The 13,865-nt window shown below is 57.0% G+C and overlaps 1 protein-coding gene across 1 annotated transcript; it reads left to right on the forward strand.

Moving 5' to 3' along the window:
- The first annotated feature begins 80 nt into the window (after positions 1 to 80).
- SLC27A4 (solute carrier family 27 member 4) lies at positions 81 to 13,865 on the forward strand. The gene is made up of 13 exons (XM_069474720.1): positions 81 to 404; positions 1,758 to 1,924; positions 3,472 to 3,866; positions 5,118 to 5,276; positions 6,881 to 6,950; positions 7,055 to 7,146; positions 8,160 to 8,269; positions 8,552 to 8,761; positions 8,940 to 9,066; positions 9,637 to 9,774; positions 9,998 to 10,162; positions 10,248 to 10,394; positions 12,703 to 13,865. The coding sequence occupies exons 2-13, from the start codon at positions 1,764 to 1,766 to the stop codon at positions 12,858 to 12,860; spliced, it is 1,932 nt and encodes a 643-aa protein (XP_069330821.1). The 5' UTR covers positions 81 to 404; positions 1,758 to 1,763; the 3' UTR covers positions 12,861 to 13,865.

Genomic DNA, 13,865 nt, shown 5'->3' on the forward strand with positions numbered 1-13,865 from the left:
TGCACGGCGTGGACTACAACTCCCAGTGTGCCGCGCGGCGGCGGCGCCCGAGCCCGTCGCACGCGCAGGGCCGCCTGGGGTCGGGCGGCGTCGGGCGCGCAGGAGCTAGCTTCGCCGCCACCTCTGCGGCTCGCCGGCCCTGGGAAGGCGCGGGAGGCGGTGTTGGCGGCCGGCGCAGCCGGTTAGGTTGCAGGAGGCGGGCAGAGGAGGAGCGTGGCGGGCGGGGCCGAGCGGCAGGAGGGGCTCGCCCGGGGGCCAGGCCATGCAGGGCGCAGAACCGGCGAAGCACTGCTGAGACCCGGCTCTGTGCGCCCAGGGGCGGCTAATGTCCCCCGCGCTCTCCACTCCGCTGCTGCAACCGGGCCGCATCTGGACAGGGCGCTGCGCTGCCGAGCCGACTCCGGGTGAGCACAGTCTGGGCCGTGGGTTCCTGGGCAGGGAGCTGAGCCGGGCCGAGTCAGGGGAAGGTGGCAATGCCGGCCTGGGGTGGAGGGCGCGCCGTGCCGCGCTCTCTCCCCTCCAGACGCTGTGTTATCCGTGCTGTCTAGGGGCGAGGGCGGTACACATGATCCGGGACGGGGGCCCGAGGAGACTGGGCATCCTCCCTTCTTCTCTCCCCATCCCCCAGCCTTCCCGGACGGGTTCCTGCCCTCTGCTCTGGTGGGTTCTGGGTGGCCAGAGGTCTGAGGACCTTGGAGACCCAGGCATTGGGGTTGGGGGCGCTGGTTCAGTCTCCTCGTCCTCGGCTTTTGCTTTTCTCGAGGGATAGGGGAAGGTGGTCTCTAAGGGCTCCTTGTGGTCCAGACCATGTCCTCCTCCTGGCTTGGAGGCTCTCAAGCTACTTAACAGCCATGACCTTCAGCTCCTCCCAAGAATAGGAAAACCCGAAGAAAAACTGAGTCCCATCAACTATCACCTTGAGCAAGTCCGCAAAGCGCCAGGAATAGAACCCAAGAGTCCTAATCTCAGCCCAGCCCCTGCGGCACAGTCAGCCATTCCCCTTACCTTAAGCCTCAGTCCCCAAAGATTCATCTGAGTGGCTTTCTCTGTGTGTGTGTGTGTGTGTGTGTGTGTGTGTGTGGTGTGTGGTGGTGGTCAGGTGTGTACCTTCAAGGCCCTCTTCCCCTCCCTTAATCAGCTTTGCCCCCTGGGCGGTCACCTCTCAGGCACCTCCAGCCTCTAACTTGTTTGCTCGGTTGCCCTCTATTGACCAGCAGAGGCACTGCGCTGCCTGCACCTGTGGACAGGGACTGAGCAGGGCACCTCCCCGCCCACCCCCCACCCCCCAGCTGCCTCTTTGGATGTTGTGTCTTGGCCTGGTCATCCACAGAACCACTCTGGGTCTCTGGGCAAGGAGTCGAGCTAGAGCACTTAAGTTAATACTCATGCCAAGCCATCTTGATTAGGGACCCTGGATGTCAGGAGTGTAGACAAAGGCCTAAAGTGGGAAAGGGGGTTGCCCAAGGTCACTTGGAGAGTGGCAGGCAGAGGTGGGACTACCAGGCTAGAACCAGCCCCCTGCTTCTCACCCTTGGAATTCCTCACCTCAAGTCCCATGCCTGTAGCCTGTCCCTTCTAGCCAGCCGTGGGACCTAAGCCTAGAAAGGGACCCCTATCCTCAGTCACTCTACTCGGTATGGCTAAGCCTCACCACAGGTTGACCCTTTGGGGTTACAGCGGCCTGGCAGCCTGGGCTGGGAGGTGGGAGACCTGGGGAATGTAGACATTTGGGTCCACTGACTGTCCTGTGCCTGCAGGCCACAATGCTACTCGGGGCCTCTCTGGTGGGGGTGCTGCTGTTCTCCAAGCTGGTGCTGAAACTGCCTTGGACCCAGGTGGGGTTCTCCCTCCTTCTCCTCTACTTGGGGTCTGGTGGCTGGCGCTTCATCCGGATCTTCATCAAGACCGTCAGGCGCGATGTCTTGTGAGTACCTGGTCCAGTCCTTCCCGGGGTCTCACACCATACTGGGTTCCTGATCCCCCATATCTTCCTAGACCAGAGCCCATGGTCTCAACCATAACAGGGCACTTGAGCCCCAGAAGAGCAGCCTCTGTTTCACACCTTTCCCCTGGCAATAGTACCTGGTACCTCCATCTCCAAGGTCAAAGTCTTCTCCCAGGGAATCTCTCTAACTTGAGGCTCTTTGGCCGGGGACAGGCTTGGGGTCTGGGAGATACATCAAGGACCAGGGCTGTTGAAGAGACATCTGCAAAGGGTCCTGAGGACACTCTAGATTATGAGAGGGTGAAGAGGACCCCTGTGAGCCCTGTCCTCAGGTTGGCACAGGTCTGAGGGGGAAAAGGGTCACTTAGTTCTAGAGCAGGGCCCCTAGTCAGATGTCTGGGCGAAGCTGTTCCCTGAAGAAAGCCAGGTATTCTCCACAGGGATGTCCAGAAACACCTGATCCATGCAAGGTGCTGGGCTGGCTGTGGCGCCCAGAGAGGAACAAGGCAGAGTCAGTCTGCCAAGCTCAGACTGGTCAGGGAGAAAGAAAGGGACACAGTAAATCCCTACCCTGGCAGTGCTGTGCGGGCAGAGACCCTGGTGGCCTTGCTCACTACTGTGTCCCAGTGCCCAACACAGTGACCCACACCCAGAACAGGCAGCTCAGTATTTGTCATTCTGGGTTGATTGGCACCCCAGGAAGAGTGGTAGCAGCGAGTCTGTGGGAGCATGGAGCAAAGAGAGATGGCCTCTGGCCAGGGCCTTGGGGAGCAGACACGGCCTCCTGGAGGAAAAGTGGTTGTAATTGAGAGGTGCCTTGAAGGTGGTGGAAGGAAGGGAGTCCAGCCAGGGGGCATAGCATCGACAAAGGCACAGAAGCTGGGCCTCACGGAGTTCAAGGGGTCAGAAGGTGGCAGAGGTGGGGTAGGAAAGGAAATGTTGCCAAGTGATTCCACAGACATCTACTCTGTGCCTGGCACAGGACCCTGGGTCAAAGTGGTGACCAAAACAAAGGCATACCCTGGCTCACAGGGAGAAAGACTAGACAAATCACTAAACTTCTGCTTTACTTACTGTGGTGATGGTCAGGGTGATACATGGCCTGTGGGAGGCTCCAAATGAGGAGTCTGGACTTTCACATGGAGCTCTGGGCCCTGGAAGGCTTGTGCCAGAGCAGCAGGCTGAGAGCGTGGGAGGAGTTGAACTCTTGAGCCAGAAAGGCCTGGATTTCAAATCTCAGCTCAGCCACCTTCCACCTGGGAAGGTCTGGGCAAGCCGTGGCACTGTGAGAGCTGCGGTTCCTCTGTGTAAGGGGTGTGAGGAATCACGCGCTCTTGCAGTGTCCTTGGGAGGCATCAGTGAGGTGGGGCATGTTATGGTGCCAAGCGCCAGGAGGAGCTGGGAGTGGAAGTGTTGTAGGAGGCCTGGCTCGTGAGGCTCAGGCTGGGGAGGCAGCAACCTAGGCTGGGTGTCAGGACCCCTCACTCCCACCCCCAGCAGTCAGCTCCCTGCTCGCTCCCACACAGTGGCGGCCTGGTGCTCCTGAAGGTGAAGGCAAAGGTGCGACGGTACCTGCGGGAGCGGCGGACAGTGCCCACTTTGTTTGCCTCGATGGTACAGCGTCACCCTGACAAGACGGCCCTGATCTTCGAGGGTACGGACACCCACTGGACCTTCCGCCAGCTGGATGAGTACTCGAGCAGCGTGGCCAACTTCCTTCAGGCCCGTGGCCTGGCCTCAAGGGATGTGGCCGCCCTCTTCATGGAGAACCGAAATGAGTTTGTGGGCCTGTGGCTGGGCATGGCCAAGCTGGGTGTGGAGGCAGCACTCATCAACACCAACCTCCGGCGGGACGCCCTGCTCCACTGCATCACCACCTCTGGGGCACGGGCCCTTATCTTTGGCAGCGAAATGGCCCCAGGTGAGCCCTAAGGGAGCAGGGGACATGCAGGAGTCCCGTGGGACCTTGCGCAGACTGCAGCTCCCTTCTAGCCCTGGGGGAAGCTGTGTGGGTCAGTGCTTAGGGGCATGAACCATGGAGTCAAACACCAGGAAGCTGGAGGTCCTGGGTAAGGGACTGAACTCTCTGAGCTTTGGTGTCTTCACCTGGAGTTCCTATCTCATCCTATTTTCAACAAGATACTTTACCTAAAGCACTAGCAAAGTGGCTGATACTAGGTGGCCCCTCAGATCTAATGGTAAGTGTCCTTGTGACTGATTAGGGCTCATTTGCCTCATCTATATAAAGATTTGTTCCCCGTGCTCCTCGTAAAGCTTGCATTTTATTAACGTTTGCTGCTACAATGGGCACTGACAGAGTACTGAGCTTGGTGCTTTACAAGAACAGCTCTAATCTTCAAGAAGACCAGGGGAGGTAGGGATTGTCGTCTTGGTTTCATGGATGATGAGCCTGGGGTTCAGAGGGGTGTGAGGAGCTCGTCCAAGGTCACACAGTTGGTAAGCGGCAGAATTGGGGTTTGACCTTGGGCTTAACCACAGGGTCCCTGTTTTTTCTCCCTGCACTTGTGGTTGTGGGATAATTGACAGGGACATTATTAAGATGCTGAAAAGGAGAAAGAAAGATGCAGTGGGGAGAGGGGGAGGGTTGGACGAATCAAGAGGAATCCACTGGAAGTAGGGCCGAGTGGGCTGGCACTGCACCAGGCCAGTGTGGGTATCTGGATGTCTGTGCAGTGCCCGGGGAGCCCAAGAGGAGGTTCCCCCTCTCCAAAGGGGATGGAGGGCTGCCGACCTCTGACCCCAACTCTTCCTTTCTAACTAGTCCTCAACCGAGTAGCACATAGTGCAATGGATAAAAGCCCAGGCCCTGCTGTGAGATAGAACTAGCATTGTATCTGAGGTCCAGCACATTCTAGCTGTGAACAAGTTCCTTTCATTTTCAATTTTATCATCTGTAAAATGGGCTGTCAGCGATACCTCCTTCCTAGGGTTGTGGGAGCAGCAGAATGCAGGTAAAGGGCCTGCTCTGTGGTTAGCCAGCAGCTGATGGAGCTGTTGCTCCTGTCAACACTGAAGTCCCAGGTGCTTCACCCACTTCTCTCCCTGCCCAGCCAGTCTGCCCTGACAACATGCCCAGCCCTGGCATGAGCAGAGGTCCTGAGAACATGAGGTTTCTTGGTCTGCCTGCTGACCTGCCCTGTCTCCCCTGTAGCTGTCTGTGAGATCCATGCCAACCTGGACCCCTCGCTCAGCCTCTTCTGCTCCGGCTCCTGGGAGCCCAGCGCAGTGCCCGCCAGCACAGAGCACCTGGATCCTCTGCTGAAAGATGCCCCAAAGCACCTGCCCAGTCGTCCTGACAAGGGCTTCACAGGTGGGCTCCCCTTCCCCCACAGAGGGTTTCTAAGATGGGCCCAAGACACATCACTGGCCTCAGAACCAGAAGGCTTGAGTTCTGCAAACTTGCTGTGTGCCTGAACAAGTCATGTCACCTCCCTTTTTCCATCTGGAAAATGGGGACAATAACCCTGGGACACTGGGGTTACCATGAAGGTGCAACAAGCTGATGTGTATAAAGACGCCAGGCACAGAGCAAGTACACAAGGGTTCCCTAAGTCCAATTCTTTGATTTGTTGATCAGGCCTTCATGGATGCCTAACAAGTACAGGATTATGAGGACCCCAGGAACTTGCTTCGTCTGAATTTTTGCTGGGATTGGGGTGAGATGGGGTGGGGGGAGTGCAGTGAGGGGCAAGAGCCTTTGAATATTCATCAAGTGCCCGTCCAGTGCAGGACACTACTGTGTCTCCAGCTGTGATCCTCTCCCAGCTCTGGGCTGCCTCCCCCACCCCCTCTTCCAGGTGGCCTCCCTGGGCCTCTCACTTCTCTTCCTTTATACTCTAGCTTGCCTGGTTCTTCTGCTCCTCCCTCTCCCCTGCAAAGCCACCCTGCCCGATGGCTCAGAGCTCAGGCTGGCGAGTCAGATCTGAGTTTATATCCCGGCTCTGCTGCTTCCCTATGTGGCTGACACCTAACCTGCCCTCTGAACTTTGGTGCCCACAGCCACAAAATAGAGGATAACAACAGAACCTACTTTATGAGAGTTGAAAAAAATACAATGGATCAAGTCCTAAAGCTAGGGTGTGGCAGGAAGGGCTCAGTAACTGGGCATTGTCCTCATTGTCCTTTGACCTCTCTTTCATACATGGACCTGGTCTCCTGGGTGCCTTTGTAAGCTGCTTGAGGGCAGGGACTCTGGCTGGTTCACCCTGCTGCCTGGTGCTTAGGGCCGGCAAACAGCAGACAGCCAGAGAGCATGAGATGTCATGGCGTGTGCTAGAAGCATGTAGGGTCATCCTGTGGAGCTCCTGACCTCCAGGAACCTCCACTCTGGTAGGGCTGAGTTTCCTATAGAAACTGTAATGGGGCAGCCCCTATTTAGGGCCACGGGGTGAGAAAAATACATAGTTAGCAGTGCAGAAGCTACCTCAACACCCCACTTCCTGCAGCTAATGCCTCCCCGTGCTCTAAGACTTAGGGCAGTCATTACCTCCTTCAGGAAGCCTACCTGGCGCCATCTCCCCTCCCACAAGCCCAGGCCAAGTGTCACTGCCAGGCTTCAATAGGTCCTGTGCTTCCTGCCCTCCCCCTGGTGCTTGGTGCTCAGTATGGGAATTGCCTCCATCCTCATCTGACTGTCCCACTCAGCTATAACTCCCGAGAGGGCCTGTGCCAATCTTAATCACTAATGTCTCTCCCCCACGGCCTAGCAAGGAGCGAGGGCCCAGGAAATGTTTGTTGAAGGAGTGGATGCAGGCGTTAGAGTAGAGCAGTGTTTGAGGGCATCAGGGTAGGCTTCCTGGAAGAAGTGTGGTGGGAGCAGGTGTTAAGGGCTGCACATATGCAGGCATCTGTCTGTGTGGTCCCATGCCAGTCCCATGCTGCCCCTCACAGCACTCATGTGTCTGTTTTCTTCAGATAAGCTCTTCTACATCTACACATCAGGCACCACAGGGCTGCCCAAAGCTGCTATCGTGGTGCACAGCAGGTAAGGCACGGGTCCCTCAGCGTCGGCGTCAGCATGGGCAGGGCCTGGGAGCCTCCTCCCCCTGTCCAGGGGCCCACCCGGCCATTCGCCCTGTGCCCTTCCAGGTATTACCGCATGGCTGCCCTGGTGTACTACGGATTCCGCATGCGAGCCGACGACATCGTCTATGACTGCCTCCCCCTCTACCATTCAGCAGGTAGCCCTGGGCCTGCCCCCTCTGCCTCTAGCATCCCCCAGCGCCACAGGAACCCCACTTTTCTTCTCAAGCAGCACATTGCCATAGAAACACATGAGTTTTAGAGTCAAATCTGGGGCTGGGTGCAGTGGCCTGTAATTCTAGCACTTTGGGAGGCCAAGGCAGGAGGATCACTTGAGGCCAGGAGTTCGAGACCAGTTTAGGCAACATGGGGAGATGCCTATCTCTTCAAAAAATTAAAAAATTATCCAGGCATGGAGGCACTCACCAGTAGTCCTCCTAGCTCCTTGGGAGGCTGAGGCAAGAGGATCGCTTGAGCCCAGGAGTTTGAGGCTGAGTGAGCTATGATGACGCCACTGCATTCCAGCCTGGGTGACAGAGTGAGACCGTGTCTCTAAAAAAAAAACAACTCTGGCCATTGATTAGACCTCAGTTGTCTTGTCTGTTAGGGCATCCACACCAGCCTCAGTGTGTGTTTGACAGTGTCCCACGGGGCATCTGGGCTGGTCTGACACTTCATATTGTTTCCACAGATGGGCGTGGCACTGCTGCTTGGTTTTAGAGGCTTAAGGGGAGACAAAGCTTAAATAGATACAGTTCCTGCCCTACGGGTGTTTAGAGTGGTGCGTGTGCCTGAGTATGGAGGAGGGGCAGGGAGTAGGAGTGCAGCCCAAGGAAGAGCTGGGTGATGGAGGCTGGGAGGCTTCTGGGAGGAGGTCCCTCAAGGCTGACAGGTGTGAGGGGCAGAAGCCCCGCAGGGCAGCTCTGTCCTGCCTGGCTGAAGGGCAGCTTTATGGGCTTGGGACAAACTCTAGACTCCCCTGGGAGCAGAGGCACTGAGGCACACAGAAGGGGTCTGAACAGGGGAGAGATGTTCACTTAGTGCAGGCAGGACAGGACAGGAAAGAGACTAGGAGAGGGGGCCTGAGAGGAGGTAGGCCTGGGTAATGGGGGGAACCTCTGGAGGGAGGGTCTCTGTTTCCCTGACCTCAGGGCCCACCCCTCTGCTTCAGGAAACATCGTGGGAATTGGGCAGTGCCTGCTCCACGGAATGACGGTGGTGATCCGGAAGAAATTCTCAGCCTCCCGGTTCTGGGATGATTGTATCAAGTACAACTGCACAGTGAGTGAGAGGGGAAGGGAGGGAGTGGGCGAACTGTCCCCCATCCCCTTGTTACTCTGCCCATAACCACACTTTGGGGCATCTGTCTTACAACTGAGGTGGCCATTCATTCAGAAGGGTTCCCTCGGGGCAAAATTCCCATTGTTTAGATGGGAAGACTGAGTCCCGGAGAGGGAGGAGATTACACAGCCAACCCCTGGGGAGGGTAGAGGCTTCAGGGATTGGGAAGTAGTGAAGTGAGGGCACCTCAGGAGCCTAGAGTCACACCAAGTCCACCCCCAGATCGTGCAGTACATTGGCGAACTGTGCCGCTACCTCCTGAACCAGCCTCCCCGGGAGGCAGAAAACCAGCACCAGGTTCGCATGGCACTAGGCAATGGCCTCCGGCAGTCCATCTGGACCACCTTCTCCAGCCGCTTCCACATACCCCAGGTGGCTGAGTTCTACGGGGCCACTGAGTGCAACTGCAGCCTGGGCAACTTCGACAGCCAGGTTCGGCCAGGTTGGGGGAGGGTGAGGCCACTGCAGGATGGGCCACGGGAGGCACTGGGCAGCAGAGAAGAGGGCAGAGTTCTAGTGCGAGAGTGTGGGTGATGGAGTCCCCTTGCCCTCATTGTCCAGTTTGGGGCCCACGGTGGAAGAGCCCAGGCCCAAGTCTTAGCCTTCGCAGGTGGGGGCCTGTGGCTTCAACAGCCGCATCCTATCCTTCGTGTACCCTATCCGGCTGGTACGTGTCAACGAGGACACCATGGAGCTGATCCGGGGGCCCGATGGCGTCTGCATTCCCTGCCAGCCAGGTCTGCCTCAGGCCGGAATTGGGGGTCAGAGGGGGAGGGGTTGGCCCGGGAAGGAGAGAAGCCAGATGTGGGTGGATGGGAAGCCCTGTTCTGACCGGTGGCCAGCAGTCAGCTCTGCTCCTAGGGCTACAAGTTACTCATTTCTTTGTCCATCCATTCATTCACTTGCCTGTCCATCTGTCCATTCATTCATTTTCATGTTGACTCGAGAGGACCCTGAGCTCCCTCATCGGGTTGACTGCAGGATTACATATGGTAAAGAACATAAAGTTCTGCGAGCAGAAGGCAGGGAGCAGGGGCTCGATGTGCTGCTTTTATTAGGCTGTCCCCGTGCAGGCTGACCGCATTGCTGTGTGCGCATCTTCCCATCCATTCAGTGAACAGGCATCACCACGTGCCTAAGGGTGTCAGACCTGCCGAGATGAGCTCCCGGCTGGGGTGAAGAGGGGCATTTGTGTGGCAAGCAGTACGGATCCAGTCAGATCAAGATGCAGGGTGCATTTGGCGAGGTGGGGACAGGTGGGAGAGGCTGCCTAGGCCACATCTGAGTCTGCCTGCCCCATCCCCTAGGTGAGCCAGGCCAGCTGGTGGGCCGCATCATCCAGAAAGACCCCCTGCGCCGCTTCGACGGCTACCTCAACCAGGGCGCCAACAATAAGAAGATTGCCAAGGATGTCTTCAAGAAAGGGGACCAGGCCTACCTCACTGGTGGGTCCCCAGCCCTTCACAGCCCCTTTCTGAGGAGGCGGAGTGGATGAGGGGAGCTTATCCCACCTTCAGAGAATATCTCCCCAGGACCCCCCCCCTCCCCCCCGCCTTAGGGTAAAGCTCTTAGGGTAAAAGAAGTCCTTGTGCTCCAGTGAGGACTGCCTGGCTCAAGCCCGGGCCAAGGGTCAGCCGGCGCAAGCGGCTTCATACAACCCCTCCCTAGGCGACGTGCTGGTGATGGACGAGCTGGGCTACCTGTACTTCCGAGACCGCACGGGGGACACGTTCCGCTGGAAGGGCGAGAACGTGTCCACCACCGAGGTGGAGGGCACGCTCAGCCGCTTGCTGGACATGGCCGACGTGGTGGTGTATGGCGTGGAGGTGCCAGGTATGTGTGCGGAGAGGGGAGCTACGTGCGGAGGCACCACCCGGGGCCACCTCCAGCCACTCACCGTCTACCTTACTGCCCCCAGGAGCTGAGGGCCGGGCCGGAATGGCTGCTGTGGCCAACCCCACAGAGAGCTGTGACCTGGAGCACTTTGCACAGGTCTTAAAGAAGGAGCTGCCCTTGTACGCCTGCCCCATCTTCCTGCGTTTCCTGCCTGAGCTGCACAAAACAGGTGTGTCCCACCCCCTGCGCCAGCTCTGGGGTTCCAAGCCTAGGCTCTTTCCCATTTCTTCCGTGGAGACCCAATTGGCTATCGTCTGACCTGTGCCCATAGCGTGGCTGGGTAGTTGGTAAACTGACCTGCCCGTGTAGAGTGAGCAGACTGAGTCTCCAGAGAGAAGAGGCTCATGGTTCCTTCGTGGAACAAATACTTACTGACTGCCAGGCACCGTGCTGGGCCCTGGGGACACAGGTAACAAATTCTGACGGGACCTTTGCCTTCTTGGAGCTTTTAGAGCAGGAGAGAAGGCAGCCATAGGACAAGGAATTCCAAAGATAAAGACTGGGCCACAGGTCAAGCTGAGAGAAAAGGAATGAAGGGACGTTTGGGATGACTTGAGGCTGCCCTGAGGAGGTGATAGCTCAGCTGAGATCCGAAGGAAAGGGAGGAATTTACTGGGGTGGGAGGCATTCTAGGCTGTGGGAGCAGCAAGTATGAAATCCCCAGGGCAGGAAGGAGCTTGGGTGCCAGGGGATGAAAGGAGGCCCCCAAAGCTGGAGCCAAATGAGAGGGGCAGGCAGTGGCATGAGATTGGAGGGAGAGGCCAGCAGGGGCCAGAAGCCCAGGGCCTTGGAGGCCCGGGTGGGAGTTTGTATTATCCTGGGGGCAGTAGGGAGCCACAGAAGTGTTTGAGCAGGATCTTGGGCCATATCTGCCTGGCCACCTCCCATGTGGTCATCATGTCATCGCCCACCTTGATGGCAGGCCTTCCCCGATCAATGTGGCCCCTGCCAGAGAGTGGACGCCTGGACCTCTGGGGGCTCCTGAAACAATAGCAATAGGGAGGGTCTAGGGCTTCAGTGTGGCACTGAAGGACAAGGACACTGGGACCAGGCTCATGACCAAGACTGCGTGTGAGTTCCCTGAGGATTGGATGACACTGTGACTTCTGTCCAGGAGGGGCAGGGAGGCTATCAGATCTTGGGGTTCAGATGGGCTTTGCTACAGAACAAACCACCCGTAAATGTATTTGCCCCACAATGGCATCAGATGACCATTTTATTTGCTCACAGTTCTGTGGGTCAGCAATTTGGGGGTTAAGTTCAGCTGAGCGGTTCTCCTGTTGGCCTTGCCTGGGGTTACTCAAAGAGCTGCCATCACTTAGTTATTCAACTGGGGCAGGAGGCTCTAAGATGGCCTCACTCCCGTGTCTGGCTCTCATCTGGTTGCTTCTGCAGCACTGTCCAACAGAACTTTTTGCGATGATGGAAATGTTTAGGATCTCTGCTGTCCAACACAGTAGCTACTAGCCCTGCATAGCTATTGTGCACTTGAAATGTACCTAGTGTGACTGAGGAACTGAAATTTAAATTTTGTTTAATTTTAATTAAATTTAAATAGCCACATACAACCAACGATGACCCTGTTGGACAGTGCTGGTCTGGGGCCCACTAGGGATGGTTTCTCTCTGCTCCATGTGGCTTCTCATCCTTCAGAAGGCTACACTGGCCTCAAGGCATCCCTGAGACCTTGGGGGCAGGGAGAGAGGAGGGGATGGGACTGCAGGGCCCTTGTAGCCTAGACTCACCGAGAAATCCCACAGTGTTGCTTCTGCCACATTCTATTGGTCAAAGCAAGTCAAAGGCCCATCCAGATTGAGGCCAGTGGGGATTGAGAAAGACTCCAGCTCTTGCTGGGAGAAGTGGCAAAGCCACATTGCAAAGGTGTACAGGGAGGGGAGGACTCTGTAGCCCTTTTTTGGAAGTCTGTCACACCCAGGCTCAAATCCCAGAAGACTGATGAGTATCGGTCTTCTCATCATGCAGTGGGGCTAATACTGTTGATTGAAAGAGGCACAGTTTACATACTATTAAGGGGAAAAAAGCTGCTAATTAAACTATTTCAGAGATGTTAAAATTTGGAAGCATGTGCGTCTTAGAAAATGAGATCACACTTGTACTCTGTAAGTCGGTGCTCAAGTAAAGGGTCATCAGTCAGGAGACCCGAGTTCTGGTCCCCCACTTTGCTGTCACTCAGTGTGTGAAGTCGGGCACATAGCTTCTCTTCTCTAGGGCTCAGTTTCCCCATTTTCAAAATAGGTGTGGGTGGGTAACATAGCTGTCCCTGTCCCCCACCTCTGCTTTGTCATGGCTGCTCTAGAAGCAATACATAAGGTGAGGGCGGTGCCTCCTTCTCCCACACTCCCCCTCCCCTGTTTTCTCTCCAGCCCTTCTCTCTGCCCTTCCCCAACAGTGGTGGTCAGGTTCCTGGGATCTCAGGCCCCTGCCCCGAACTGTCTGAGTTTTCCCCACTCCCCCAGGGACCTACAAGTTTCAGAAGACAGAGCTACGGAAGGAGGGCTTTGACCCAGCTATCGTGAAAGACCCGCTGTTCTACCTGGACACCCGGAAGGGCCACTACGTCCCACTGGACCAAGAGGCCTATACCCGAATCCAGGCAGGCAAAGAGAAGCTGTGATTTTCCCCCTACATCCCTCTGAGGGCTGGCAGATGCTGGATCCAGAGCCCGAGGCTCCACCCCAGAGGGGTCCTGGACACATGCCAGACCAAAGCAAGCAGGGCCCAGCACTTCCACCCAAGGTTCTGGCCCCTCCCTCCAAAACTGCCAAGTGACTCACTGCCACCTCCCACACCCACTCCAGAGGTTTTCTGTGAAAGCCTTATGTGCAAGTTTTATGTCTTCTGGGCTAGGCAGGCCCTCTGGTTCGCAGGCTGAGACTGACAGGGCCTTCTCAGGATGATGTCTTGGGTCAGTGCAAGGAGAGGTAGAGGGGTCACCAAGCTCTCCACAGAGAGCAGGGAGCTTATAAATGGGACCAGAGCAGCAGTCTCCAGACTCAGGAAGCCAACACAGTTGGGCAGGGGCAGTAGTGGCTGTTGGTTAGGTGGCCGAAGAGGATCCTGGCCCCAGAGCTGCCCAAGTTCATTCAGCTTCACCCATACCTCCAGGAGGGGAGGGGAGGGGAGGCGCCGACCGGGCCCCTGACCCCCTCCTGCAACAGGAGGTCAGGACAGAGCGCCCCTTATCTCTCCCTACTCCATCATCCTCTCCCTGGGTGGCTGCCTGGCTGTCCCTCAGGCAGGGCCTTTCTGCCCTTGTGGATCTGTCTGTGTCACCTTCTCCATCTCAGTCCTGCCCTGGCTATGAGAGGAGGAGGAATGGCACCGGGGGGGGGAGGGGGGGTCCTCAGGGACCAATAAACTCTGCCTTGACTCCTCCTAGCCTGTGTGCAAGCCACCTGAGCTACCCGGCCCCAGAGCCTCCCGTCCCCCCCTGGCCTGCTCAGGCCTCACCTCCTGCCCCTCTGGCCTGTTCACTCCCTCTTCCATTCATTCATTCACCTGGACTTAGGATGCAGCAGGTAAGATGCCACAGCCCCTGCCTTCAGTGTGCAGCTCAGATGGGGGCAGTTTCCACCTGAGTCTGGCAAGCTGTTTAACGTGAGTACAAAAGTCCAAACCA

The sequence above is a fragment of the Eulemur rufifrons genome, chromosome 7 (assembly GCF_041146395.1).
Source record: "Eulemur rufifrons isolate Redbay chromosome 7, OSU_ERuf_1, whole genome shotgun sequence".
NCBI classification, from domain to species: domain Eukaryota; kingdom Metazoa; phylum Chordata; class Mammalia; order Primates; family Lemuridae; genus Eulemur; species Eulemur rufifrons.

Bases quoted from the DNA above. Each gene is read 5' to 3' on its own strand.
- SLC27A4 (XM_069474720.1), top strand. From the start codon at position 1,764: ATGCTACTCGGGGCCTCTCTGGTGGGGGTGCTGCTGTTCTCCAAGCTG. The intron at 1,925-3,471 runs GTGAGTACCTGG...GCTCCCACACAG, and splicing joins ACCGTCAGGCGCGATGTCTT to TGGCGGCCTGGTGCTCCTGA. The intron at 7,147-8,159 runs GTAGCCCTGGGC...CCTCTGCTTCAG, and splicing joins CCCCCTCTACCATTCAGCAG to GAAACATCGTGGGAATTGGG.